Raw genomic sequence first — 27,009 nt, forward strand, 5'->3', positions numbered from 1 at the left:
TCGGCCATCTCTGTGTGGAGTTTGCATGTTCTCCCCGTGCATGCGTGGGTTTTCTCCGGGTACTCCGGTTTCCTCCCACATTCCAAAAACATGCTAGGTTAATTGGCGACTCCAAATTGTCCATAGGTATGAATGTGAGTGTGAATGGTTGTTTGTCTATATGTGCCCTGTGATTGGCTGGCGTCCAGTCCAGGGTGTATCCCGCCTGAAAACAGCTGGGATAGGCTCCAGCACCCCCCGCGACCCTCGTGAGGATAAGCGGTAGAAAATGAATGAATGAATGTAACATGAGCAGACACATATACCTCAAGAGATATTTTTGGACTTCATAAGTATTGCATAGCACTGAATAAGGTTTCACATTTGTTTCTCAGTCACTAATAGTGAGTGTGTCAGTAATGACATTCAACCAGTATGGTAGGTTGGAACACTTATCTCCCGCTGCTGGCCTGAGTCGATGTGTCATTGGGTTTCCTTTCTACATAAACAAAGTACACTATCGGAAGTGTCTGTCAAACGTGGCTTTCCTCACGACTTCCACATAGACCACTGCTCAACTACAAGAAAAAAACACAGAACTATTCTAGTCATGTCTTGTATTCTTGGAAACATCAGAAGCAGCAACAAACGCTCAACAGCAGTTATGTTTCATCCTGAAGGAGAAACAAACGGTCTGTTTGTAAACTCTTAACTAATTCACTACCAAAGACATATTTATACATATTTTACTTTTTTGAGGTGATGATGCAACTCCACAATAGAAGAGAGCATGGCTGGTGCGGGTTTTAAACCAAAAAAAAAAACAGCCACAAGGTGGCAGAAGTACATTTTATAAGAGCTTGGCCTGCATCTTTCCCATTGAAATACAGTACATATTCCTCAGCATATTTGTGGTCATAAAAATACTAATCTCATCAGGCTCGTACTGATTCAATACCGACACTACACTTGGTATCTATGCTATCGCTTTTTGGATTAAATTATGACTTTGAACGTCACACAGAAACATGTTTTCTTCCTGTCATAAAAGACCAGCCCCTTGGGCCTGCCAACTGCCCCCACCCTCGTCTCGTCAAAACAACACACAGAATGCACACATAAGCATGTAGTGGGTTCAGTGTGTTGCTTTAAGATGGTTGGGTATTCAGAGTAACAACATTGGCCATGACATTGACATACAGTAGGAAGCTGCACTTTAGCTTATGGATTCAAGCGTTCTTTGCATCATGGATATATGGCAAGGATTTGACTGGCACCAATATTCAATTAGAGGGTAGGACAAATATTGATTGTCTGAATACTGAATAAAGTCTAAAGTCATCGTTTCTTGGCAGATATTTTGCTACTAAAGGATGAGGCAGACCCGAAATGTTTCACAAGGACAGAGGAGGATTTCACCTGCTTCTTCGAGACCACAGACAAAAGGACTTACGATTTGTACTACAACACTGGCAAGTATGTTGTACAAAGTCATCAATTTGTAATCCACTATACTGTGAATAACAGATTATTACTGTCACTAAGAACTAGGAGCGTTAAAGTATTGATGTATTAATGTATCAGAGTTAATGCTGCTAAAATCTGGTACAGTCTTATAAGACGAGCATCAACCTTGTTGTTCAAATCCAGGTGGAAAAAACTGCATGTGACAACTGAAAGTATTTTGTATGCACTCTTTGCTTTTCATTAATTAATTCTTAGACTTGGACTTTATTGATCCACAAGTTAAACTCTTTCAGAAAGAAAATACACTCTTACATAAATTACAATGCAATATGACTAAGACATAATGAAATAATACAGGGTCAGGCAAAATGATCTGACACATTTGTAGGTTAAATAAAAGGCAAAAGTAAAGAAACAAAGAAGTGTTTTTATTTTCAAAAAGTGCATATAATGCCATTCTGTTTCATTATGTTTTAAAAATTAAATCAATTCTGGTGGTGCAAAGTCGGTTGGTTGATTTTCATTTCAATGCATATCCAGTATCTCTGAAGTTGGTAACCCATAACAAGATGGTGGTTCAAGATGTCTACCAAGATTGAAGTGCAAACGAAACGCTTGTTGTGTTGCAGTTACAGATTTGTTTTGTTTTGATAAACGTTTCCACAATAAAAGTGCAATGCTCACCAGTCCAATTCATGGCAGAAACTGAAATAGAAACAAAAAACAATGGCATTATATGTACTTTTCGAAAATAAAAACATGTTTTTGTTTCTTTACTTTATCTGCCTTTTATTTAACCTACAAATGTGTCAGATCATTTTGCCTGACCCTGTATATGTGTTCAGAATATGGTAAATACAAGTAAATGTACACTTTATACGAGGGAGGGCGGTGAGTACAGTGTGACAGGCAAGGCATTGGAGAACTGGATGATGTATGGAATGAATGAAATTCTGTAGCATTTACTGTCAGGGCGGAACTGGAGGAGTCAGTTGGAGAACACTCGTCATTAATTAATTCGCCACATTCATTTTCTACTGCTTATCCTCACGAGGGTCGCGGGCGGTGCTTGAGCCTATCCCAGCTGTCTTCGGGCGAGAGACGGGGTACACCCTGGACTGGTCGCCAGCCAATCACAGGGCACATATAGACAAACAACCATTCACACTCACATTCATACCTATGGACAATTTGGAGTCGCCAATTAACCTAGCATGTTTTTGGAATGTGGGAGGAAACCGGAGTACCCGGAGAAAACCCACGCATGCACGGGGAGAACATGCAAACTCCACACAGAGATGGCTGAGGGTGGGATTGAACTCGGGACTCCTAGCTGTGAGGTCTGCACGCTAACCACTAGTCCGCCGTGCAGCCCAATTAATTAATTAATTAATTATTTAATTGTTATTTTTTTTTGCACAAACAAGCTCAAAGAGGTGATGATGCAACTCCACAATAGAGGAGATCATGTCTGTGCAGTTTTAGGCCGAAAATGCAGAAGTGCATTTTGTAAAACCATCTCTCTCATTGAAACCCATGCTGTGCAACAACCAGGAAGTGAAAAGGCATTTTTTATATATATTGTGTAATGCTTGAAATGTATCTTCTCACAAAAAGCCTTTGTTTTGGATTTAATGAGTTAAGAATGTCCTGATTTAATGCTTCTAGTCATTTTATGTAGCTGTACACACAAATTGTGCTAAACAAGTGAACTGTCAGGGTTTGAGGTGCTGTTGAAGGCTTGACACCAGGTATGTAGAGACAGTTCATGGAGTAGCATGCAAATACAAACATTTTAATGACCCAAAAAAAGCAGTAAACAAGGTAATGCAGGATGCAGTAACAAAAGGTGTCAAAGAAAAGTATGAACAAACACAGTCCTCTGGGCTTTTAAACCCTACTAATTGGGATTGCTACCAGCTGTGCACAATTCCTCTGTGGTAAAGTAGTTGCACTTCCCCTCCAGCACTCCAAAATAATAGCACAGAGCAGGAAGTGATATTTCCTAACGACTAACGACTACAAAACTATTTTTCATTCTGTGGCCCTGATCTGGTGTATACTATATGTGTTTGATACTCGTGTCTATAAATTATGATATGAATTAAAGACAATAATTGTGTTTATCATCACAATCAAGGCTGTCCAGAAAGAAAAAATGTCAACTATTTACCCAGAGGACAACAGAAGGAACGCTGCTCCACATCTGCTCATTCCCTTATTTGGACGTTGTCACCTATGTGGATATATACCTTAAAGTGGTGGAGCACAACACCAACAACAGCGTCTGCATTCGCACCGTCAGTGTGGAAGATCACAGTAAGATGTTGCTTTTTTCCCTCTTCTGAAGCCGGAATTCCGGAATTAATTCATTTTATTTAGTTCATGATGGATGCGGATGTCAGCTGGGATAGGCTCCAGCTCCACCTGACACTGACATCATAATTCATCATAATGATCTTTATTAATAGTGGCTCTAAGCGTATTCAAATCATATGTTGTCCTTTTTATTTCAGTTCTGCTGGATGCTCCCTTCAATGTGTATTTACACCAAAATGATAAAGCAGGACAACTGCAGGTTTCATGGCTCACCAGGGTGCCAAAATACTGGGAGGATAAGGTGAAATACAGGATCCGATACTGGTCGAAGGGGCTGGGAGAGAAGACCAGAGTGGTAGGAGAATGTTGGTGTTATAGTTTCACGTCAATGAAAGATAATGTTTTGTGGCTGAATTGTACAGGAAAATATTATTATTGTAATATCATAACCTTTCCCCCATCTAATTTTACAAAAATGACACTTTTGTTTTGTTTTGATTGTTTAATATTGTCACTTATTTATATTATAATATTTTATCTTTTTGATACAAAGATTACATATTTTGTAATTTTGTTATTAATTTCCAACTTTCATTTTGTAAATTTTCTTCTAATAATATTTTAATATTATCCTTATAATATTATTACTTTTACACAACCTAATTTTGTTTATCATAAAATACCAAAATATATATTTTCTTTAATATTTAATGCTACTAAAATGACATTTTTACTCTCACAATATTACAAAGTTATTCTCATAAATTATGACATTTTTCTCATTAGATGGCAACCTTCAACACATTTTATTATTTTAGAATTTGCGATTTTTTTTCCCATTTATGCTGTTTTTATGATGTTGTTGTTTTTTTAAATATGCAATTTAATAACACACACAGGCTAATAAAAAAAAATAGTACTGGCCCGTAGATGACCCCACTTTTTTTGAATCACCGTCACAACATCAGATACGGTAATAAGATAAAAAAAAATAACACTAATACTATGGGAAATGACAAATAACGGCTTACATAACAGTAGTTTAACAGCAAACTGGTACTGCAAGTCATGCTGGGAATCGGTAAGATCGGTAGACCTATTAATTGGTTTGAGACCCGGCTGATTCCTTCATTATAAATTAAATATTTTCATAGTTGGACCTTAAAAAAACTAAATATGATTTTAATTTTAACTTTTAAACATTTTAGGGAACTGAAAGGCGGGATGACCCAGTGGTACTAGTGCCGCTCATCCCAGGGGAGGAGGTCCAAGTCCAGGTTGCAGTCAAGTGTGCCGACAGGGACACTGCAGGACACTGGAGTCACTGGTCAGACTCCGTACAGGAAGTGGTGCCACAACATGCAGGTGTGTAGATAGGGGACAAACATGCAAGTCCTTAAAAATAAGTAAAAAAAAATAGGACATTTTGGAACTCTGGATTAGATTTGTTCTCTTCTCTTTTCAGAGGACATTTCATTGAAGTGCTACACCTCCGATCTGCAAACAATCACCTGCCATTGGAACACCAGCAGATACAGTCGACCAACACTTTTCTACAAAATGAATCTTAGGTAGCACTTTAATTTGTCTTTTTGTTTTCTTTCACGTACACAACTACCTGTACACAACATTGTTGACTATTTTGCACCATTATATTTAAATTGCAGCGAGTCTTTGGGCTGGACTGACTGGACAGAGTGTCAGCCTGACAGGACGTTGACAGATCGTTGCAGTTTTCAGGGAGATAAGTCCAGAAAAGTCAAAGTCAAACTCAAGAATGCCAGCAGAACATTTTACACCCAAGAGTTCACAGTCCAAAACATCAGTGAGCGAACATTTTTTGTTGATTATGCACATTGTAGGGCACATAAAGTGAAATGTTTACATGTTTATATTTTGTTTTAGTTAAAACACCTCCACCAGCTCATCTGAGAGGATCACTGCAGGAAGATGGATTATGTCTGAAATGGGAGGCTCCTCGTTTGACTCTGTCAACTCACCTGCAATATGAAGTTGGCTGCCAAATCCGAGAGAGCAAAGCCTGGCTGGTAGGTTTTTGGCCACAAGCTGGAGATAATAATTCAGTCATATTGCTATACATTTTGTGTATTTTTTTATGTTTACAAATAAGACACAAACTATGAAGGCAAATGAGTTCATATTGTTATATTTCGTCAGGTTATTATTACTAGATTTCAGTGAAAAATACAGAATTTAACGAATAACTGTGAACAAAAAAAAATTGAGTGGCCAATGGATTTGTCAAAAAATATTGAAGCAAATTGAAAATATGCAAATCTCCCTGCAGTTTTCAGGAGGCAATCATGATCTATGAAAACACTCTTGGCAACCCATTGGAAATTGCAGGAAGTCATTCCTCAGTCTGTCTCACAGTATCATCTTACAAACGACACTAAACTCATCACACAGCAACTTAACACTCAAACCGTTCCAAGGAAATATACATTACAAAAAACAGTACGAGTTTAAAATAACCAAACATACCCATAAAGCATTACTGCGAAAAGATCACAGAAAATGGTAGATGCCGCTGCAATGCTGCGTCTGTTCACTAGAGGACCTGGAGCCCATAGAGAGGCTGACGTCATTGCAGTACCCCAATTAATCAGCTGCAATGGATTTAAGAGTTTTGTTGTTCCATTTCAAAGTCATATTAGTACATGTTTGTCACATATATATTTTGAGTGTTGAGTTGCTGTGTGATGAACTTAGTGTTGTTTGTCAAGTGTTCTTTGTAGGATTATGTTATACTGTTATGCACAAGCTGTTGATGAGCTTGTTGTGAGTGGAGGGCAGTCCGGGTTGTAGTCCAACTTTTTTCCTGATTAGAACCGCAGAAAATGCATCGTCAATATTAAATATCAATCAGTTCATCAATTCACGTTTCTTCAGTTGGTTTCCCTGAAGGACCCAGCAACAAGCACATGCCTCGAGATTCCCTCAAGTAGCCAGTACAGAGTGAAGGTCAGAGCTAAACCAAATGGATCGTTTCTTTCTGGCCACTGGAGCGACTGGTCAGATGTCCTCACAGGAGAAACTCCCGCAGACATAGGTAAGCTCAGCTGGCTAACGTGTGATGTTAGCACGTGCATAATACTAAAATACCCCCAAATATTTATCTGTTTGGTTAATATCAGACAATAAAATGACTTTTCCAGACACGTTGCTGGTGACTTGCATTCCTGCCACACTGCTGATAACTGCTGTCATCCTCATCTCTTTGTTTTTTACTTATTTCCAGTAAGTATTTTTCATATTCCCATCTATTATTATACGATGTTTGTAATAATGTTTTTTTGTCATGCTTAGAAAACTGAAGCAGTGGTTTTGGCCGCCTGTGCCAAACCTTGACAAAGTCCTTCAAAGTTTTCTCACTGAGACCAATTTGCAGAATTGGGTAAACAACTTAACAGCTGATGTGCAAAAATATTTTACAGGTTTTAAATTATAATTAATATCTTTTTTATGTTGAAACAGCACCCTCCGGTCACAGCAAAACAGTACTTTGAGGAGGCTGCTTCTTCTGTGGTGGAAGTCATGTCCCAGGATCAGGTCTCAGGATCGGGTAAGCCATTCGTCGAATCGACTCAACTCCTGTCGTCAGAGCAAAGGAACCACCAGGAAGACGGAAGCCCCACAACAGAACTGAAACTGTTCCCAGATTATGTGACACTGAACAGGGAGAGTGTCATTATTTGTGCCACAGGAAACAAGTATGTCTGTGAGCAGTTTGGAGAGATAAGAGGTCCTGGAATGGAGGGTGAGCTTCTTCCAAAAACATGTCACTGTTTTTGCAACGAGGACACTGACTTACTAAACCATTCCTACATGCCTCTTTCCGAGCCTGCAGTCAGCGTCAGTGACAAGGTGGCAGACATGAGAGTGCATGGCAACGTCTATACTAACTTACCCTGCAGCTAAATGTAGAACAGTAATAATAGATCCAATATATACTGTATATATATATACTACATTTGTACTGCATCAGTATTGTTGGGTGTGGGTTTAAACTATTATTATTATTATTATTCACATTATGTACTGTGTTCACATATTTTCTTATAGCAAGTAGGTCTTGTACAGCTAAATTCAGAACTAATATGTGGAAAAAAAATACCAGTAGTTTTTAGTTTACAGTTAAATTCCAGTAAAATGGTTTGCCGACACTGCTGTGTCGTTCTAAAGCCACTAGAGGGAGCAAGCGTGTTGCAAAACAATGACTGTCCTGTCCTGTGATATACAAAAGATGAATTAAATGAACAATTATTTAAATAATGAATGATTAAAAGCACAATTAAACAATTAAAAATGTAATGAATGAAAACTATACATAACAAATAAATACAGATATATGACATTATTATTATTATGTTTGTATAGATAGTCAAAACATTATAATTGTAATTTAATAATTATGTATTTCTGCATATTCTAATGTATCTCATTGTTTGCCATTGATGCTGTTTAATTGGAGCCTAATTTTATTGTGCAACTATTAGATTGTGGATTTGTGTTGTTCTCGGTGGAGAATAATTTTGAGATGACCTCCTATGTGCATTTAATGTGCACCATTTCCATGTAACTATTACCAGCCTGATATATTTATTGTACATATTGGAATTTTTGCAATAAATATTAGAGCTAGTGTGTCTAGAAATGCTTTGGCACGTTATTATTATCATTAAAATTAGCCTTCTCTTCCTTGCCACTGGGTGGTGGTATTGTATTTACATGTATTTACATTTATTCCTATGTTGTTAGTTTGCTCTTGAAGGCAGGCCTAACAAGCCAAAACAATACTAAATGTCATTAATAAATTGATAAGTTAAAAAAATAACAACTTGGTTGAATTCTAGGGTGTCACTTTATTGGGCAAATTGGTCAAACATGTTATTTGTGATGACTAAAATAGTTACAACTTGTATTAAAATTCAGATACCCGAATGGAAAATCAGCAGCAACAAATTAAGAATCCATGAACCCAAGACTTGGAGATTATTGTAACGTGATCAAATGTAATGATACAACACTTTTTGGGGAGGATATACAGAATATCAGCTTTAGAAATAACCCATTAGACAAGCCCACAAAAGCTGGAACACTAAAACGTCAGTAATAATGTGAGAATGACCTCCGGCTATTCTGCAATGACGCTTTCAGCCAGCGTCCTGCCAGACTGTATGACATCATGGCCGTAAGTTAATGCAAACCTGTCTCTGAGGCACTAGTAAAGGGGTAGGCGAGAGAAGAAAACGGAGCAAGTTTAAGAGTCAGTGTTTACTGCCGTTGCAAATGTTCTCTTCTGAACGCAACAAAACCACATTCTTTCCAAGCTTCATCACCGCCTGCCTGCCCATACGCAAGGATCACCTCCTGATGTCATTTCCTTAACTCTCACTCTCAGGCACATTGAAAGGCATCCATCCATTTTCTATGCCGCTTGCCATCACTCAGGGATGCGTACTCACATTCATACCTATGGACAATTTAGAGTCGCCAATTAACCTAACATGTTTTTGGAATGTGGGAGGAAACCGGAGTACCCGGAGAAAACCCACACACCCACCGGGAGAACATGCAAATTCCATATGGAGATACTGTACATTGAAAGGCAACACATGTATCACATACATGTTTAACACAAAGTTATACTGTTCCAGTGTTCATTATTGACAAAAAAACGATGAGAAAAGTCATTATCATGCTGTGGAAGATATCCACACAACATGTACTGCAGTCTCACTGGCTTATATTGGATTTAAAGAGGTATCAATTGCAGTTTCACAGTCTCAGCGGAAAACAAACAAAAATCAACATCCTACCAAACAAATACATTTAAACTAAACTATAGTACCTTCAGGACCGTAAAGATGAAAAAGTTCAATGTGAGGTTAACCATGATTGGTTCACAATTTGGGAATCTTCAAGCTGCATTATTCCTTCATCAAGGGAATTAGAATATCATAACTATATATAACTGTGGAAGTAAAAACAAAATAGTATTATTTGAACTGCTGGAAGTAAGCATTCTACTTCAATATAATTAGTGTATGCAATATATTCACACATTAGTGGTGGCTGCCACTTCTCTATGGAAGCATAAATAACATAAATTAATTGTATTCTAACAGTTATACTGGATCTTATCCATTTTAAGATAATTTAGCATATTCTTCATAAGGAAGGAAATGTGTCTGCCCCCAAAGTGCCCCTCTATTAAAAATACCAAATCTACTTATCCTCCTCCAGTGACCCATAATAGTTTCACAAAGTCTTGGAATCCACTGTGATGGGATACAGGCCCCACTTGGATAACACTTAGTTGTTGGCCTTCTTGTTGATGAGCACGGAGCAGCACGTGAGAGCTCCATCTACTTTCATTTTCTCCATGTTGGACACAGGGATCAGCATGTGGTCCTTCAACTTCTCAAATACCTGTGGACACAAAGGGGGGGGGGGTTATTGACAACTGTTCATAATATCATATCTGAGTCATATTTCAATTATCATGTGCAACTCTTCTCTGACAAGGCAACTGAAGAGTCATCTGGTTGGCAATCCTGCATCAAACTGCAGGGATTGGAACCATCATACTTACTTTTGCAATCATCGACATAGCCCAGAGCTGTACAAATGTTTTTGGCTCCGTAGCCATATTTCTAACAAACAATTCCTGTTGTTATGACAACAGCAATAAAGTATGGGAGCAATATTTTGAAAGTGACATCAGCTATTACTACTAACTTCTATTGGCGACCTTTGTTTACATTTGCTTCCGACTATGTGGGAACAGTTCGGGGAGGGCTCCTTGGTGTTCCATTATCATGACGGTACCAAAAGTATAAAAAGGAAGGCCAATAACGGCAGTTTTGGATGAGTTTGGTGTGTATAAACCAGACTATGCTGGCACAATGAGCAAGAACAAAACAAAACAAAAACGACCTAGAGAAACTAGCATAACAGTAGTACTTTGAACATACAAAAAACAAATACATTTTCCCCATAAGAAATAACATACAGCATATCCAATGAATCCATTCCACACACCCCCAAATATTCATTCATTTATTTTCTACCACTTATACTCACGAGGGTCGCCCTGGACTGGTCGCCAGCCAATCACAGGGCACATATAGACAAACAACCATTCACACTCACATTCATACATATGGATAATTTGGAGTCGCCAATTAACCTAGCATGTTTTTGGAATGTGGGAGGAAACCGGAGTACCCGGAGAAAACCCACGCATGCACGGGGAGAACATGCAAACTCCACACAGAGATGGCCTGCGTGCAAACCACTTCTCCACCGTGCAGCTCCCCCGACATATTAAACACAATAAGAAGGGGACAGGACACGACGTTCTTGAATTGAAGTGTGAATTCCTTATAAAAGTGCTGGCACTTTTAACTATTTGGCCCCATGGTGGGTTATTTTGCAGCCTTACTGAACAACAAAAGCAGAGACTTGTGGTGTTAATGTGTTGATTAATGTCATAGATGAGTGACAAAGCCGGGGAACAATGACTTCCGGGTGGGAGTTATGTAATCAAGACACAGTTGGACTCATGTCTTATACTGTATTCATTTTCTTTCTTTCGTTTGATTCCTTGTTTGGGCACGCAATCCAACTTGTATGGCCAAACATTGCGCTTAACATGTATGAATGTTTGAAAAACAAGATATTTTTGGTGAAAACTGAACCCGACAAAAACGGAGGTACCAGTGATGTACTGTATATGTTGAGTTGGAGATGGTGTGGTCAAACACAGGGATATTTCCCGATATTCCGATGTTCCTTTTGTCTGCTGCAGTTCTTTATCTCCAAAGATGTCTGCCACTACTCACCAATAAATACATCCTCCCCCTCCCACTCTGCCAATCGTCTCTCATGGCCCCTGCTTTTGTTAATGTGCAGCTCTTACGCAACTTCATGAGCTCATATAAATAGACCAAACACCGGGGAAGATAATGCATGGAGATAGAAAGCAGAATAAATTTGATTCCCCTGTAATACCGTTACATCTGACTGTAGCTCAACTCTATAACAAGACATGGAAAAATAAAATAAACCCTGGTATTTTGCTGCTATTTGATTTTTTTTTTCTACCAAATACAATGCCAAATTCTGGTGGGTTTGAACTTTGTGAAACTGGAACTTGGTACAAATATTCATGTCTTATTGTGCCAGATGATCTGTCAAAGCGGCTACCAAAGCTGAAAGAATGGGATAGAAAAATAGATTTTATGACCATGATGAATCCTATCAGTTTATCTTCTGGGAGAAAAACTGACTCTCCGCCGTGGATCGCAATCCAAGGACGCATATTTTTCTGAATTCTTCCTTCTAAAAATAACTGGTGAGGTTGGGGTTTTAACCACTGAGCACATTTTGAGGTTGAGGTTCTGTCCATGTACACCACAGGCTACTGGATTTCATCCTGTCAGATCCTTTTGTATCGGATTAAAAAAAAAAAGAACACACCTATTATTAATCCGAAAGTGAAAACAAAACACCTATACACTCTTTTTCTATAGTATATTAACTTTGTCAGTTGTCAAAACAGATGCAGATTTAAGCTAATGTTATGCATTTCCTGCCTCAAAGACATTGATGTGGTTTTCTACACTAGTCACTATGTGGCCATAATGTTCGGTGAGATACACAAGCACCAGAACAACAACACCTAACTGAAAGTCAACTCTGAACCTCTGACCTCACTTCCTGTCAGGCACTCACTCTGCTCCCCAAGGAGAAACATTTAAAGGAACACATGTTTTTTTTTAGTTTTCTTGTTAAATTATATTTTTAGAATGTGCCGCAGGGCCATAAAAAATCAGCCGCAGGTTGCAAATGCCCCCATGCCGCAGTTTGGACATCCCTGCATTAGAGTGGAAGGAATGGAAGCCATTTGTAACCTGAGGACCACCTGTAAGTGAAAGTAGGTCATCATAACGCCTGACAGTAATTAAAGCGTGTCCATGCATTGATGGTGTTAAGAAGACATTGTTAAGAGGCTTCAGTCATCCAAGCAAATGACATGTTGAAGGGTTGGGTGCTGAGGAGAATGTTTCCTTGGCAACGTCAATATTTCTTTCACATCTCTCTCAGCCTCCTTTTATCATCCCAAAGATCAATAAAGCATTTTGGATCTAATCTAAGCTTTGCTTCAGTCATGGTGGCATATTTTGATGCTGCAGTTTTATTTTTTTGTCTGCAGCAGGATTCAAACCGCAACCCCTCCAAAGTCCAAAACAAACCATTACCTTTACACTTTCTGGAAACTCCTCCGGTGTACAATGCAGAAGAACATGTCCTTTATTGGGTAGATTCATGTAGATGCAGTTGGCAGCAAGGTCATCAGGCACCGTCAGTTTGTCGTAACGATGGTCACTCATTTGCTGCATGATCTACATACAAAAATAAGCACAGGAAAATGGACATGAAAACACAAATGACGACCCGTGAGAGTCCACAAGACTTGCAGGAACACAAACAGACGCTTTGAGTGGGAAGCATGGCTACAATCTTAAGTCAGCACCACATGGCTCTGCCAAACCGATCTCTGAGGCCTGATTGGGGGTTGGGGGGGGGTGATGTTAATGGAGAACACAGGAGCAGACATTCTTCTTCGGCAGATGTCACATTATTTATGTAATTGAACGGAGGCAAAGGTGGGACTGGAGGAGCAGGAGACGGACGACTCCCATGCTGCCAAGAGGAAGTGGGGGAGGGAGGTGGTTGGTGGGTGAGGATGTTATGACCAGAGGAGAGGCAGGTGTCTCTTCATGTTTACGAGTCGAACATGTGCGGACGGATACCAAGGAGACAAAAGGAAAGGCGGGCAAAAAGCAAGTCCAAAATATTCTAAATGTCAAGAGTCATAAAAAAAAAATCTGAAAAACGTTTCAAACCTGACAATGTGATCTCTTGTTTTCAACTGCTTTACTGGACTAAGAATGGTAGTTATTCTGTTTTAATGGTGAAGTTATGCCTGGTGGATGCCTTGTTGGTTAGGTACAAATGTGTGTGAGAGTGTGTTTTGCTAGAATGAGTGGGTAAGCTTTCTTTGCTTGCACACCTAGTATGACTTCACTAACTGAGGTAAATACATGTACAGTGGAACCTTGGTTTGGGTCATTAATGCGTTCCAGGAGGCCCGACCCTAACTGAAACGTACTCTAACCAAATAAATCTGAGGGCGCCACAGACATTTTTAAATTTTTAACAAAAAGAAAAACTTCAGAAAACCTTTTACATAGTTTGCCTATTTTAATGCATATTTAACGTCTTTGGTTCACTTCTCTACCTTTTTTGGTTGTTTATATTGTGTTATTGTGACATTTACTGTTAACTTTTATTCTTCTATTGTAACTGTTGCACTTTGAGATCATTCATTTGATTGAAGTGCGTTATAAATTAAATTTATTCATTCATTTTCTACCGCTTATCCTCACAAGGGTCGCGGGGGTGCTGGAGCCTATCCCAGCTGTCTTCGGGCAAGAGGTGGCGTACACCCAGGACTGGTCGCCAGCCAATCACAGGGCAGAGGAAGCTGGCATAAGCTCCAGCATACCCGCGACCCTAGTGAAAATAAGTGGCATAGAAAATGAATGGATAGGGGGAAAGGGGATTGAAAAATGTCCAATATGTGAATTATGTCGGAATCAAACCCCAATACCGATACTGGATCGACTAGCTTTTACAAGAGAAAAGGGAAATTATCTCGACTGACAAACCCTATGAAACTACATCCTTTTGATGTACACTAAATGGTTATTATTGCACTTTAATGCAAGTTTAATCATGGAAGCATTGACGTCAAGCATCATTCATTGATACACCCTAAGCCTTAGGGTCTAAGGTAAAAAAAAAAAAAGTGGTTTGCGTGTAAGGAAGGAGAGCAGAGGATTGAACATGTCCTGAAAAAGATATACTGTACATGACTGGATATAAACATGGATAAAAAAAAATGTATATAGCACGCACACGCCATTAGTGAATTACATTAATGGCACATACACACGCATATCCCCAGATAAATGAAAACACAGCAAATTAATGGTATGTATTGTATGTACGGACATACTGTATATAGTTTGTTTACTTCCTTGTGTTGTTGCTGCTTGTTCTTGTTACGTCCGTTGCTGTAGTGGCATGAAGTTGTTTACATGTGTTTTGGGTGTTAGTGCATGAGGGGTTACATGGTGTTGGGTAAAACTGGTTGTTGGTCACTTCACTTCAAATGATTGGATGTGACATTAGAAATGTGTTATTTATGAAGTATTATGAAATAATAATTATGAACTTGAATCCAGACTTAGACTGAACCTTATTTTATAAGGCAAAGAATAAATATTCTTATATTCTTACAGCTGCTGCTGTCCCACACTGCAGCTGACTCAGGGAATCTCCAGTCACGTAACAGGCAGGGAAGCCTTGTGCCATATACCATATTTAGTTTTGAACATCGTCTATTAGTTTGGCTCATTGTACAAGGTTTTATATCAATATTCCGGGGGTCGTATCACAGTTTGGTTCTGAGACGCAACTCAATTTGAGAATAACCTTTACTTCACTGCAAGTGAGTAATACACAGTATAAACATCCTTGAGGGAAGCCCTGAACTGCCTGGTGACCTCATGACTGAGACGGGGGCTGAGTAAGGGGTGCCTAGTGGTGAGCTAAAATGAGTGGGTGTTGCAGCCTCGTACAGTATTTTTGGGCAAGTGACTTCATGGGGAGAGGCTTGGTGGTAAAAGAGACTGACGGAGGATGAAATCCATCTGGTGAACATGCATTCTCATCCTTGGGAGAGATAAATACCAAACACAAGATTAAACACATTAACAAACACAATACATGACACCTTCTCACCTGCAGATTGCGGTAAATTGCCTTCATGTGCACGCTAAAATAACTACAGTTCGCATGATGCTTAGAATGTTAAACCAGGAATCCAAAATCGACTCTAGTACCACATATTTTGATAGAAGTCCTATGTAGCGATTGCATTTTGATCTGACAAATCTTAAGTAACTTTGATCAAATGTAGAATTACTACAGCTTCTGCTTGGACATTAAGAACTGAGCAGCTGCCAAGCTTCAATGAAAAAAAAAGCACACGCCAAGTGCTGAATGAAGCTGGAAACACTGACGGAAGTTGAATTGCAAGGTTTATAGCATGCGTAAAGCACTTAATGTGTGATACGTGTATTATCATTCACAGTAGCAATGCCTTATCTTAGAGTCTGATTTCCTTCTTGCTGCACTGTTCTTGTGAGACAACACTTCTGTAAATGAGACATACCGTCACGTTTTAATCTGGCGCTGGACACCCCCAGTCATTACCGTACGAAATGCATCCAAATCTAAAAGTGGCACTTTGAATTCATTTAACCATACAATAATGTTTACCACAAAAGAGATGACTGGCCCATTAAAAGACCCTGTAATACAGGAGCAGACTACTGCAGGACGGATGACGTAAGTCGTAATTAGAGAGCAAGTAGTTTGTTGCTAACAGCTACTCCTCATTAGTGTGGCTAATTACTGGAGTGATCAAACAAGTTGGAATGTTAATGAGTTGATGTAAAATTTAACAGCATGCGCATTTCTGCATCTAATGTTTCAGTTCCTGTGTACGCTGTGTTCCTGTGTACGCTCCAACAATTCAAAAGGTAGTAGCAACTTCTCCAGGATTTGAATCATTTCAAAATTGTGTGTGCGATGGGACAGTATTGCCACACAGCAAACCTTTTGGTTTGAGAAGCACAATATTACGTCAATCATGCCACTTCATCGAAATAAACCAAGAAGTAACCTGCTAACTATGAACAGATGGACAAACAACCTCAAATACATGCATCTATTTAAAAAAAAAACAAAAACAAACGTAAACTATATTAGGAAAGCAGGAAGTGAACAAATGCAACACTTACTGATTGTAAAAGTACCAGATGGAGGGGTAGGATTTAATAAGCTTTGCTTCTTCCTACTCCTTTTGGAACTGATTATGTGATGCATTCAATTGTAATCTGATGCATGTTCAAATGAAATAAAACCATTAACATTACCATTATTTTCTACTGCTTATTCTGTTTAAGGTCATGGACAGCTGGAGCCTATCCCAGTTGACTGTGAAATTTCAAGTATTTTTGCCAAAATGAAGAATTTTCAAGCATAACAAAAGCAAATGAAACAACTAAAATATATGAATAAGGCATTCAGAAAATGCATTTAAAACACTAGTCACTAGGTGCAAGTAATGTAACTGTGTTTGGTAAAACACATAAACAACAGGAAATTATTGCAGGTTTAAATTATTTCACAACAGGCACAATAATCCCTAATAAAAATCAGTTTTAAAAATCAGTCTTCCAGTTCTTATGTTGGAAAGTGTGCTTATCAGTGTCTACAACATGTTGCTGAGGATCCTTTTGTAGTCCCACACTGTACTCCCTCACAGGAGCATAGTTTGCTTTTTTTTTGGTCTCACCCCTTTCCTTTTGTTCCTCTTCCCCTTTTATCGTCCAGTAATCCTGTCCTGTCAACCCCATCATATTGTATATGTTGTATATGTATGAACTTGGGATTGCACAATTTCGCTTGTAGCTCTGTATAAGTGAAAAGCAATTCTCTCTCAATTTCTAATGAAAACACAGGCTACTGCAGTAACCCACGGGAAGCTAAAACTCAGCTCTGAAGCCCTGACATCACTTCCTGTCCACCTGCCACTCATCTCCCCAAGCAAACATTTAGTATTCACTTTTACTATATCTACTAGTGATGTCAGTGTAAATGTGACTATAGGGTTGATAGGGCGTGTTTAGAAGGCTTTAATAATATTTAAAAAAATTATTTAGAAGGTCGCAAACATGTGATTTATAAATAAGGAATCCTACTTCACAGAAATTCATTGGGAACCAATTAACCCCGACAAACAAGGGGTTACTACATATGGTCATTCCAGAATTGCTTGAAAGGTTGTATATGGAGAGTCAGTTGTCAACATGAACCTATCATCATAGGTTTTGCAGAGTGTTACAAAAGTAACATAATTACAGTCATAGCTGATATTCTGATATACAATTTTTTTTCCTGCAATATGTCACCTGTCTAAGGAACAATTGGGCTAAAATGTAATCTACCTGGCTGAAAAAATCACCACTCTTATCCACTTATTCTGTGTTAGTTTGGGGTTTGATCAAGTCAGATGCTGTTTCTGTATCAGAAGCTCAAGCTGTATATGCAAAACAAATAAGCAGTGACGAGAATTATTAATGAAGGTGCCAGGTGGTATTCTTGCTGAATGAAAACTTAAAAGGAAGAAAAGTGGTTCATTCCAGGAGGCGATCAAGGACTATAAAAAAGCAGCAAACATCTGCTGTGCCAGTTTAAGAACAACACAGTGCCAAGGATATGATTCAACTGTTCCCATGATGATAGTTGGCAACATCATCACCATGAGATGACGCTATTTCCATAAACACATTACGCACATACACAAATTCCATACTTTGAGGGCTTTCTGAGCGGGTTCACTGGAGCCGATGATAATGAGACCCGGCCCCCCCATGCTGCAGAAGCTCTTCAGGTGCAACCCTTCCAATACAGGCACAGTAGACACAGCATAGTCCTGGAAGACAATAATAACAAAAATGAATTCCTGTCATTTTTTGGGAATTTATATATACAAATAGAAATGTACATAAAGTGACTTAAAACCAGTGGTGAGTGAAGAGGGCCAGGCTTTCTCTGTTGGACTACAACTTCAAATTCTAGCATTTGTTTTCCCATTTGAATACATTTCTTCTCAATTGATGACAGTATGACAGATAATGACTTGTACCAAACCCCATTTATTTACCTTTCTTTAGGCTTTGATGCATAGAGGCCTGTACTACAATAGAACCAGTTTAAGTTGCCGTCCGTTGGCCTAGTGGACTCTAGTGGACATAACCAAAACTGAAAATCGCACATATAATTGTGACTTTTGCCAGTGACACAAGAAAAATGGGTGAAAATGAAGGGTTTTAAAACGTGTTATTTTTAACCTATGTTAGTTTTCAATTGACCTTGATAATCCTACTATGTCATCCCCAGTTACAAAGTTCATACTCTATGGGATTAAAGGAAACTTTGATTGTATGGTTTATAAATTCTTCTAGAGTTATTTTTCATGCTGTATGGTTACATAATATAGCTTCTTACCTTTTCCTTCAGATTCATAGATTTACTGGCCTGAAGGAATTCCCCCCCTCCTCTCAAATTGATTAATAGCGCCTCTGAAAGGCCTCACGTATACATACTATACGACAGAACCTTTCCTGACACTTTTTATGTAAAAGACCTACACATTTATGAGGAGGTACACATTTTAGTCATGCCTCCAGAGCAATACGTGTTATGTAATATGCATGCTGTCATAAAGAAATGACAGGCTTCAGAAAAACTCCTGAGATTTAAAATCATCATTCATCAGTGACTGGAATATGGAACTTATTTCAACATCGGGCTGACATAGCTGACTTTAAATAACTGTCAAAACACTCGAGGCAATTGTGATAGCGTTGGAATGATGACGATTATGTCAGCATTTTGTTTATCCCCAAATGAGATATTTCTAATTGACTACAAGGAAATGATTATCAACATCTGTGCACAGTGTTTGCGTAGTAATCATTCCTGACAAGAAAAATATCCTTTGTTTTTTTTCATAAGAAGAACACACAGTGATAAATGTTCACAAAATTGACTTCAAAGATTTTTGCCATTGTCATTGGCGCTACATCATTATGGCTCATCTTCCACCCATTCATCTTCTTCCGCTTATCCGCTTAAGGCCCATCTTATCAAATATATTACAACACAGAGGAATGCATCTGCAGGAATTTCACTTATCCTTGGTCAAGACAGAAGCATATCCAAGCTAACTTAGGGTGAAAGGTGGACTGGAAAGAAAAAAAAACAATAGAATCAGTAATGGACGGATGGAGGAAGGACATAATGGAGACCAGGACAGAGTTAGAGAGGGACTGAACTGAGGCAGAGATTGATAGAGGGGGAAATGGAATGAATAGGAGAGACAAGCAAAATGGAATAAAAGAAACAAGATGGATGAACAAATGATGCTGTCATCTCCCAGGCCTAAAAGACTTAATAACATATTTTTCTACTCTGTTTGTGATATTTCGACCAATGAAGAAACAAGACTGTATAACTCACCAAGAGTACACATTCTTATGTTAAGATTGTTTACGCCATTCATGATGATTTTTAGTGAAAAGATCATGAATGAATTAGACCTCCTCATACCTATTTTGTCCCATATCTGATGGAGTGTGTTAAATTATTCAAAATCTATATTAAAAGTGATTGAAAGCATTGTTGTGTTACTGCTTGTGGTTCTCCTCAGGTAGAACCGGTTAATTATGTTAGACCCGGGTCATCAGGATAACTTTGCTTTATTATTTTTGTCCATTTCATTTTTATGTCATCTCACCTTAAAGGCATCGGCAAGAATCTCAGCTCCTCTTTGATTGGTGCGTTTGGAAAGGCCTACGAAGAACTCTCGACCTACAGAGTGAAACAATTATTAGCAATGAGAACAAAAAAACATCAACAAAACTCTTCAATCAATTCATCAATCGTAGTTAAGGTTGCTGTGGAGGAAGTGAACTCCATTAAAAGGCTTTGTGATGAACTCAAGTAAAGACCGTGGTCCAAGTCTTGACACTGACATCAAAAATTCTTCCAAAAAGTATCTTGTTGATGCATTCAGTTTTAATGGCCTGGTGTCACGATGGCGTTGAATCAGAAAAAAACAAGAACAATTCTGTCAAACAAAACTGTAACACAATGATCTCTGGAACTCTATTAGCTGAACACTGAAGTTGCCACAGCTAACATGACAGGAGACAAAAACTCTGAATACCTGACATGCACCATTGAACCCAGGGACCGGCGACCAATGTAACAGCTGAGCCTTGACAAAATCTGCCCTTCGCTGGGAGCATGCCAGCAAAAAACTTTTAGAGCCCTGCCGTGAGAAACCCAGAAACGAGAGCACAGCACTATTGTCTAGAAACCCAATTAAGTATGCTCTTTCCTGAGTGGGCTTCATTGTGGTAAAGACATTAACCCACATTTTAACCACGGACTCTAATGTACCCAAAGACTTTTGATTCCCAGTCTTCTTAAATGACGCCAGAGAAGTGAAAAAGGCCCTTGGTAAGAATCCAATTGCCGCTTATTTGATTTGACCATGCAGTATGCTACGCAATGCTTTTACAACAGATTATGTTCAGAGGAAATTCTGCTCAGTGTGCAGAGGCTCAAGGTCACTGAGGTTACACTCTGGAATGTCTTTTGGAAAATCTTCAACGCTCTTACCTTCAAACACGCAATAGTCAGGGCTAGACCTGAGAGTCCTTCTTACAATCACATCACATTAACTTATTCACTACTAAAGACGTTTTTATAAATCCTTTTCAATCCCACCGCTCGCTCCCAAAGATGTATTGATACGTCATTTACGTTTTTTTGCACTAAAGGCAAAAAGAGGTGGGCTCAGACGGGAAGCAGAACTGGGGTCGCAGAGATGAGGATGCTGAGGTTCACATTGGGAGTGACCAGGATGGATAGGATCAGGAACAAATACATCAGAGGGATGATGTCCAGAGGAGAGATAGTGAATATATTGGTAGAAGGATGCTGCGTTTAGAGCTGCCAGGTAGGAGGCGTAGAAGAAGACCAAAGAGGAGGTTTATGGATGTAGTGAAGGAGGACATGAGGGTAGTTGGTGTGAGAGAGACAGATGCAGAAGACTGGGTTGCATGGAGGTGGTTGATTTTCTGTGGCGACCCCTGAAGGGGAAAGTTGAAAGAGAAAGAAGGCAAAAAGAGGTGATGATGCAACTTCGCAATAGAAGAGAGCATGTTTGGTTAGTTTTAAGCCAAAAAAACTGCCACAAGGTGGCAGAAAGGCATTTTATAGAGAGCGCGGCCTGCGACTTTACCACCGAAATACATAGAGAGTGAAAAGGCACAGAGTTTACGAGATTACGCACATTAGTTTGATTCCAAATGTGAAAATTGTAAATAGTTCAAGTTATTTTTGTAAATAAATTGTTATTATTATGTAAAATAACATTTTTTGTGTTGTTTATGTTCTGTCATATAATTTTTTATATATTTTGGCTAAATAAATATAGCAAAATTTGTGCCAAAGTGAAAGTTATGCTTGAAATTTTTTGTTGAGAACTGATATTTTGCTAAAACTGTTCGACTGCTGGTTACTAAAGAACGAAAAAGTTATTTTGTGCCTTCAAACATCAGTCATAATAATAGAAAAAATGGTCGTAACGAGAGGGACGGCTTTTGAAAAATGGCCGATGAGTTATTTCATTACGTCAAACCATCTGGTAGGTTATGAAAAGATGTAAAATATGATATAAGGAAGGTAGCTAAATGAGATTAAAAGAAATTCAGCAGACTTTTGTCACTTTTGACTTTCAGAAAGGTCCAAATATTACATCCATAATGGTCTGTGAAAATTTTGAGAATGGGTGTGCGCTGTGGATGTGTGCAGCCCGGGCCAATGCACTGTAGAATCCATTCAATTCCCAATGAAGTGATGGTGTCAATGAAATATCATGATTAACAGTATGATTGCATCTGAGATTTTATTTACCTGTGAAAAGGACATCTCCTCCATCCAGTGTAGCACTCTCATCAGTCATTTCCACAACATTCAGATTCAGCTCTTTCAGAGCACATTTCATTGCCTCTGTCTGGATAAACAAGGACACAAAAAAATGCATGTAAATCATCTGCTGGTATCAACAAATCATTGAGGTCTGATCTAGGGTGAGTGTTGTGTAGTCTACATCTTATGTGGGACGAGCATGTTTTTTTCTCATACAAGTTGATATGACATCATTGTAATGATCCATGAAATGATGTCATTTGAGGGAAGTAGACATAAGTGCTATAAAGTTGACAAAGCGTTGACTCCAGATAAAAACTATTCCGAGAACAAACAACTTTAAGTAAAAATGCATTATACTCCACTCACGTTCTGGGTCATCTATCTTCCATTATTTTCGTATGTGCAGGGAAAACACAATGAGCTGGATATTACGGCATTATGAAACAGGGGTGGAAAAAGAGAAAACTGTTTAGCTACATGTCCTCTACATGACCTCAGAACTCGAAGAGAGAGTCGGTCTTTGTTTGGTCGATCCATGACTGCTCTCCTGCCTGACCGCCCAGTGTGATTTTTACTGTCCTGATTTTGGGGGTCCTACAGGAGTAGTTTCCAAGGCCAGGCATGTTAGTGTGAGCATCAATGTTTCCACAAGCTCTATCTCATTATGACCTCAGCCTGCTCATTGTGCTTCTTGGCTAACACAATGTTTCTGCTTCCACTTATTTATGGAAGGCCACACCATGAGGTCATACAGGTAGATTGCCATGCACTTCCAAAATAACAATAGTGTGAATATACACACTCCTCCATGTAATTGCAAATCACAAATTGATCATTTTATAGACGAGTGACTCACAAAGTCATAAAAACAACCAGATAATAATCATTCTCGTCCAGGTTTCATTTCACGTCTTGTGTGTCGAATGCATTTTTGTCGGATTTGTGTGGCACCAGACATGTACAGTAAATCTATTGGCATCCTCTTCTATTACACACACACACACAAAAAATCTGACAAACTGCACTGACGCTGACTTTACCTAAGCTGCCAGGCATTTCCTCTGACATCACTGGAATTGATAAGAAACAAAGGATGTTTAGCCCCATGTTTACCCGACCACCATGAGAACGTTTAAGGACCCCTATGCAAAGATTATTGTGTCAGACCAACAGTATCTGTTGTCTGCATTTAGTCAAAGAATATTAGGGCCACATAAAAATAAAAAAAATCGGAGATTTCGAGAATAAAGTCGTAAATTTACGAGAATAACGTCACAAATTTACAAGAATAAAGTCGTAAATTTACAAGAAAAAAGTGGTAATATTACAACAATAAAATTGTACATTTACGAGAAAACAGATGAGAATAAAGTCCTTATTTACGAGAAAAAAGTCGTCCATAATACGTGATATATGTGTCAGTGGAAAAACAGAGCACAGCTCTTCGAGAAGGAAGGAAACTTTCCTTTTGCTTCGGGCAAGCGTGTCTAAGATTAGTGTATGTGGTCCTTCTCACTTCCACAGGCCAAAGGTCAAATAAGTCCATTCTTTTCATTGCTGTCTCAGGCGATGCCTGTTATGACGGAGTATTAAAATAATCAGAAATTTCAATAATAAAGTCATAAAATATCAGAGAAAAAAACTTTATGAGAATAAAGTTGTAAATTTATGTACATTTTGTGAAAAAAAAATACAGGCGTTCCCTGAGACAGTTATGAAAGTGGGGGATTTACATGACCTTTGGTCTTGGGTATATGGAGGGGGCGTTGGAAAGGCAGAATTGAGAAGGGCTCGACATGCTAATCTGTTTGTGCTCAACTGCTCTGTTTTGCTGCCACATTATAAATAAAAGCTTGCCTGAAGGTTATGACTTTTATCTCGTAAATTTATGACTTTATTCCTGAAATCTCTGATTTTTGGCCCGAATACTCCATCGTGCATTGACTCAGAACATGGACTAAAGTATTTAATCTCGAGCCAATACACTTGGGTGATAAAAGAAGACATCCATAAGCTCTTTGAGAGGTATCGTGACTTCAAATAATAATGAACTGGAACAAACTGATGACAATAGTGTATATTGGAGCCAGTTCCATCAGGTAAACTCTACTTCTGTGTACCTCCAAGTGGCCACTCCATTTTTGTTAATGCTCATAACACAAGATAACATATGAATGAGGTGCTTCACCAGTTATTCACAATTGACACATAACAATCCAATTTGACATCACACCTTCACCAATTTGCATTCTCCATCACTGCACATTGCACATGCAACAAAATGGTATAAGACGTATGCTTAAACATAATCCCAATCAACATGCCCTTTGAGGCAATTAATTAATTCAAAGACGTACTGACTTTTGCTGTTCCTTTCATGCACCATATGGCAGGGGAGTATTTATTACTACAATCAAGGCAAAACTGCTATAAATACCGCATAATGAGAAGGGTAGCCACACCATTCCCTGCAAAAGGGCTACACATCAAAATACTGCTAAATATACTAAAATGAGCAAATACCGCTTGACCTTCCTTTAATTGTTGGCTTATATATACAGAAAACATTTTGTCTAGCCACTGCTGAGCTGCATGCTAAAAAGGCTATTAGTATTTAGCAAGCACATTAATTGACTTGGCTTTTTTTTAGCCTTTGATGATATAAAAATGCATGCTCTTTTTTATTTTCGTGCTTTTTTCCCTTGTTTCTCAACCCTCATGTCAGGGTGCCCCCTGCAGAGAGGCCGATTATCTCCCAACGTGAGAGACACCCAATACCTCACCCTGCCTGGGTGCCAACTCACTTTGCAGGCACCTCATTCTCCTCTCCTTAAAACCCTTTTTCTCTCTCCTTCTTTTCTCCTGAGTGCTTGGCCAAGTAACACAAGGTTAGCATGCACCCTGCTTTGAATGAAAAAAGGCATTTTAGGCCTTTTAAAATGCATTAGAGGCTGAAGGCTGTTCGGGCCAGTTGGTTTGCAGGCCACATTCCTGCCGTTCCAGCTTAGTACGAGGGAGACGGGGCGAAGAGAAACAGCCTTTTATTTGGGCTTTTTATGGACCCCTTTCTCTCCTTTCTCTTGCCCCCGGTACCAGTAGATATCACATTCTGCTAAAAGGGACCATCAGTCTGCTTGAACACGGTGCATTTAGTGATGGGAATAAAGCCAAAACAATAGCATTCCTGAGAGTCACCCTGCCCTTCCAACACGCAACACAGTCTCACGCTATGGTGCTCCTCAGATACGATGAAGTTAACCTCTTTACACCAACAGCTGTGAAGCCATTTGTGAATTTAAAGAGTAAAATTTAATCTCTCGAGTTTTCTTAATGAGTGGAGTACTGTATGTATTTGGAAAGCTAATGTTCTGAGAGACTGAAAGAACTAATCCCATCACAGGAACTTTGGTCTGAAATGCCAACCACTCATTCTCTTGCATTATAAAGAAAGCAGACCCTCCATGGCCTGTCCTTCCATAATCCAAACAAATCCTTGGTGTGTGTAGGAACATACCTGTGGTTAACCAAGCCATGACACCCAACCCCCCACCCCAGCTTTACAGCATTACATAAGCGTTGAGAAGTAGGTCAACATGAAGCCGTGCACGGTTAACAGTAACAAGACTGGAGTTGGAGACCCTTGGACCACATTGACCACAAGGATCTGGCAGTCTGCCTCAGTAAAGGATCTGTCTCAGGCCAAACACACTGCGATATCAGACTCCAGTCATTTGGGCTCCTGGGACATAAATACTGCAAGGAGGAATATTCAAAGCTATTGTCCTATGGACACACTACAGCCGTCTAAGCACAGAAACCTGCATTTGGAGGTGTACGAAGAGGCCGAAACGCATAGAACACTATGTATTTTGCCTTAGAAAGAAGTGTACATCATAGTCATGTTAAGAATGGGACGTTCAGTCTAAAGTTCTTCCTACAAATAAATGTTTCCCAAGGGTAGTAATATTTGATAGTGGTACCCAACAAGTGTAGTCAAGCAAGGTTGATCTTTAATTCTCAGTGAGGTGAGTTGGTTTATTAGCTTTTCCCCCTGGTTTGGATTTAGAGGTCCAGTCTATAAGATAAAACCCAATAAATACAGATGAGCTGAGCTGACTAGAGAGCCCCCTGTATTTCCGACAGCCCCCCCTGCCTTTTATTTTCCTACATTTTTTCGCCTGCAGTTCTTTGGAGCCGTCACAGTGAGAGGTAGGCAGCAAATACATTCTTTACAGTCCTGATGATTGGACAGAGAGTTTTATTTGCTGGAACAGACTCGTATTTCTGCTTATTTTTGTAGTGCTCGATCCTGCTTGGGTATCTTTGAATGTGGGTTTAGCCTGTGAGTTTAAGCGGAGGACACCAAAGGTAACGCGTGTTATTGGATTTCCAAAGTTCCTGTCCATGGTCGGTATTATCTGTGTAGCAAAAATTGTGTTCAACTACAATGACGTTCGTAATAAATCATTTTACGGAATGCAGTTACAGTTGATATCAGAGCTACTCAAT

General features: G+C 39.1%; 2 protein-coding genes across 5 annotated transcripts in view; one reads left to right on the top strand and one right to left on the bottom strand.

Moving 5' to 3' along the window:
• The first annotated feature begins 1,073 nt into the window (after positions 1-1,073).
• Positions 1,074-8,585, top strand: mpl (MPL proto-oncogene, thrombopoietin receptor). 3 transcript variants are annotated; one of them, XM_058072888.1, is made up of 12 exons: positions 1,074-1,273; positions 1,335-1,455; positions 3,587-3,765; positions 3,963-4,120; positions 4,974-5,130; positions 5,231-5,336; positions 5,433-5,590; positions 5,671-5,813; positions 6,694-6,838; positions 6,945-7,026; positions 7,096-7,183; positions 7,264-8,585. In XM_058072888.1, exons 1-12 carry the CDS (start codon positions 1,165-1,167, stop codon positions 7,705-7,707), a joined length of 1,890 nt encoding a protein of 629 aa, XP_057928871.1. In that variant the 5' UTR covers positions 1,074-1,164; the 3' UTR covers positions 7,708-8,585. The 3 variants fall into 3 exon arrangements, with proteins under 3 accessions (XP_057928871.1, XP_057928870.1, XP_057928872.1); XM_058072887.1 differs by having other exon boundaries at positions 6,679-6,838; positions 7,264-8,584; XM_058072889.1 differs by having other exon boundaries at positions 1,126-1,273; positions 1,335-1,451; positions 6,679-6,838.
• Positions 8,586-8,631: 46 nt separating this feature from the next.
• Positions 8,632-27,009, bottom strand: part of ddah1 (dimethylarginine dimethylaminohydrolase 1) — a 52,746-nt gene continuing 34,368 nt past the window's right edge. For both annotated transcript variants that reach the window (XM_058072892.1, XM_058072891.1), the window contains exons 2-6: positions 22,483-22,582; positions 20,294-20,367; positions 18,308-18,427; positions 13,056-13,199; positions 8,632-10,221 (exon numbers count right to left, since the gene is read on the bottom strand). In XM_058072892.1, coding sequence (XP_057928875.1) covers positions 10,105-10,221; positions 13,056-13,199; positions 18,308-18,427; positions 20,294-20,367; positions 22,483-22,582 — 555 coding nt within the window. In that variant the 3' untranslated portion in view covers positions 8,632-10,104. The remainder of the gene's footprint in view (positions 10,222-13,055; positions 13,200-18,307; positions 18,428-20,293; positions 20,368-22,482; positions 22,583-27,009) is intronic.

This window comes from Doryrhamphus excisus, chromosome 5 (genome assembly GCF_030265055.1).
Source record: "Doryrhamphus excisus isolate RoL2022-K1 chromosome 5, RoL_Dexc_1.0, whole genome shotgun sequence".
Taxonomy (NCBI): Eukaryota; Metazoa; Chordata; class Actinopteri; order Syngnathiformes; family Syngnathidae; genus Doryrhamphus; species Doryrhamphus excisus.

Bases quoted from the DNA above. Each gene is read 5' to 3' on its own strand.
- mpl (XM_058072887.1), top strand. From the start codon at position 1,165: ATGACATTGACATACAGTAGGAAGCTGCACTTTAGCTTATGGATTCAA. The intron at 4,121-4,973 runs GTAGGAGAATGT...TAAACATTTTAG, and splicing joins TGGGAGAGAAGACCAGAGTG to GGAACTGAAAGGCGGGATGA. The intron at 5,131-5,230 runs GTGTGTAGATAG...TTCTCTTTTCAG, and splicing joins AGTGGTGCCACAACATGCAG to AGGACATTTCATTGAAGTGC.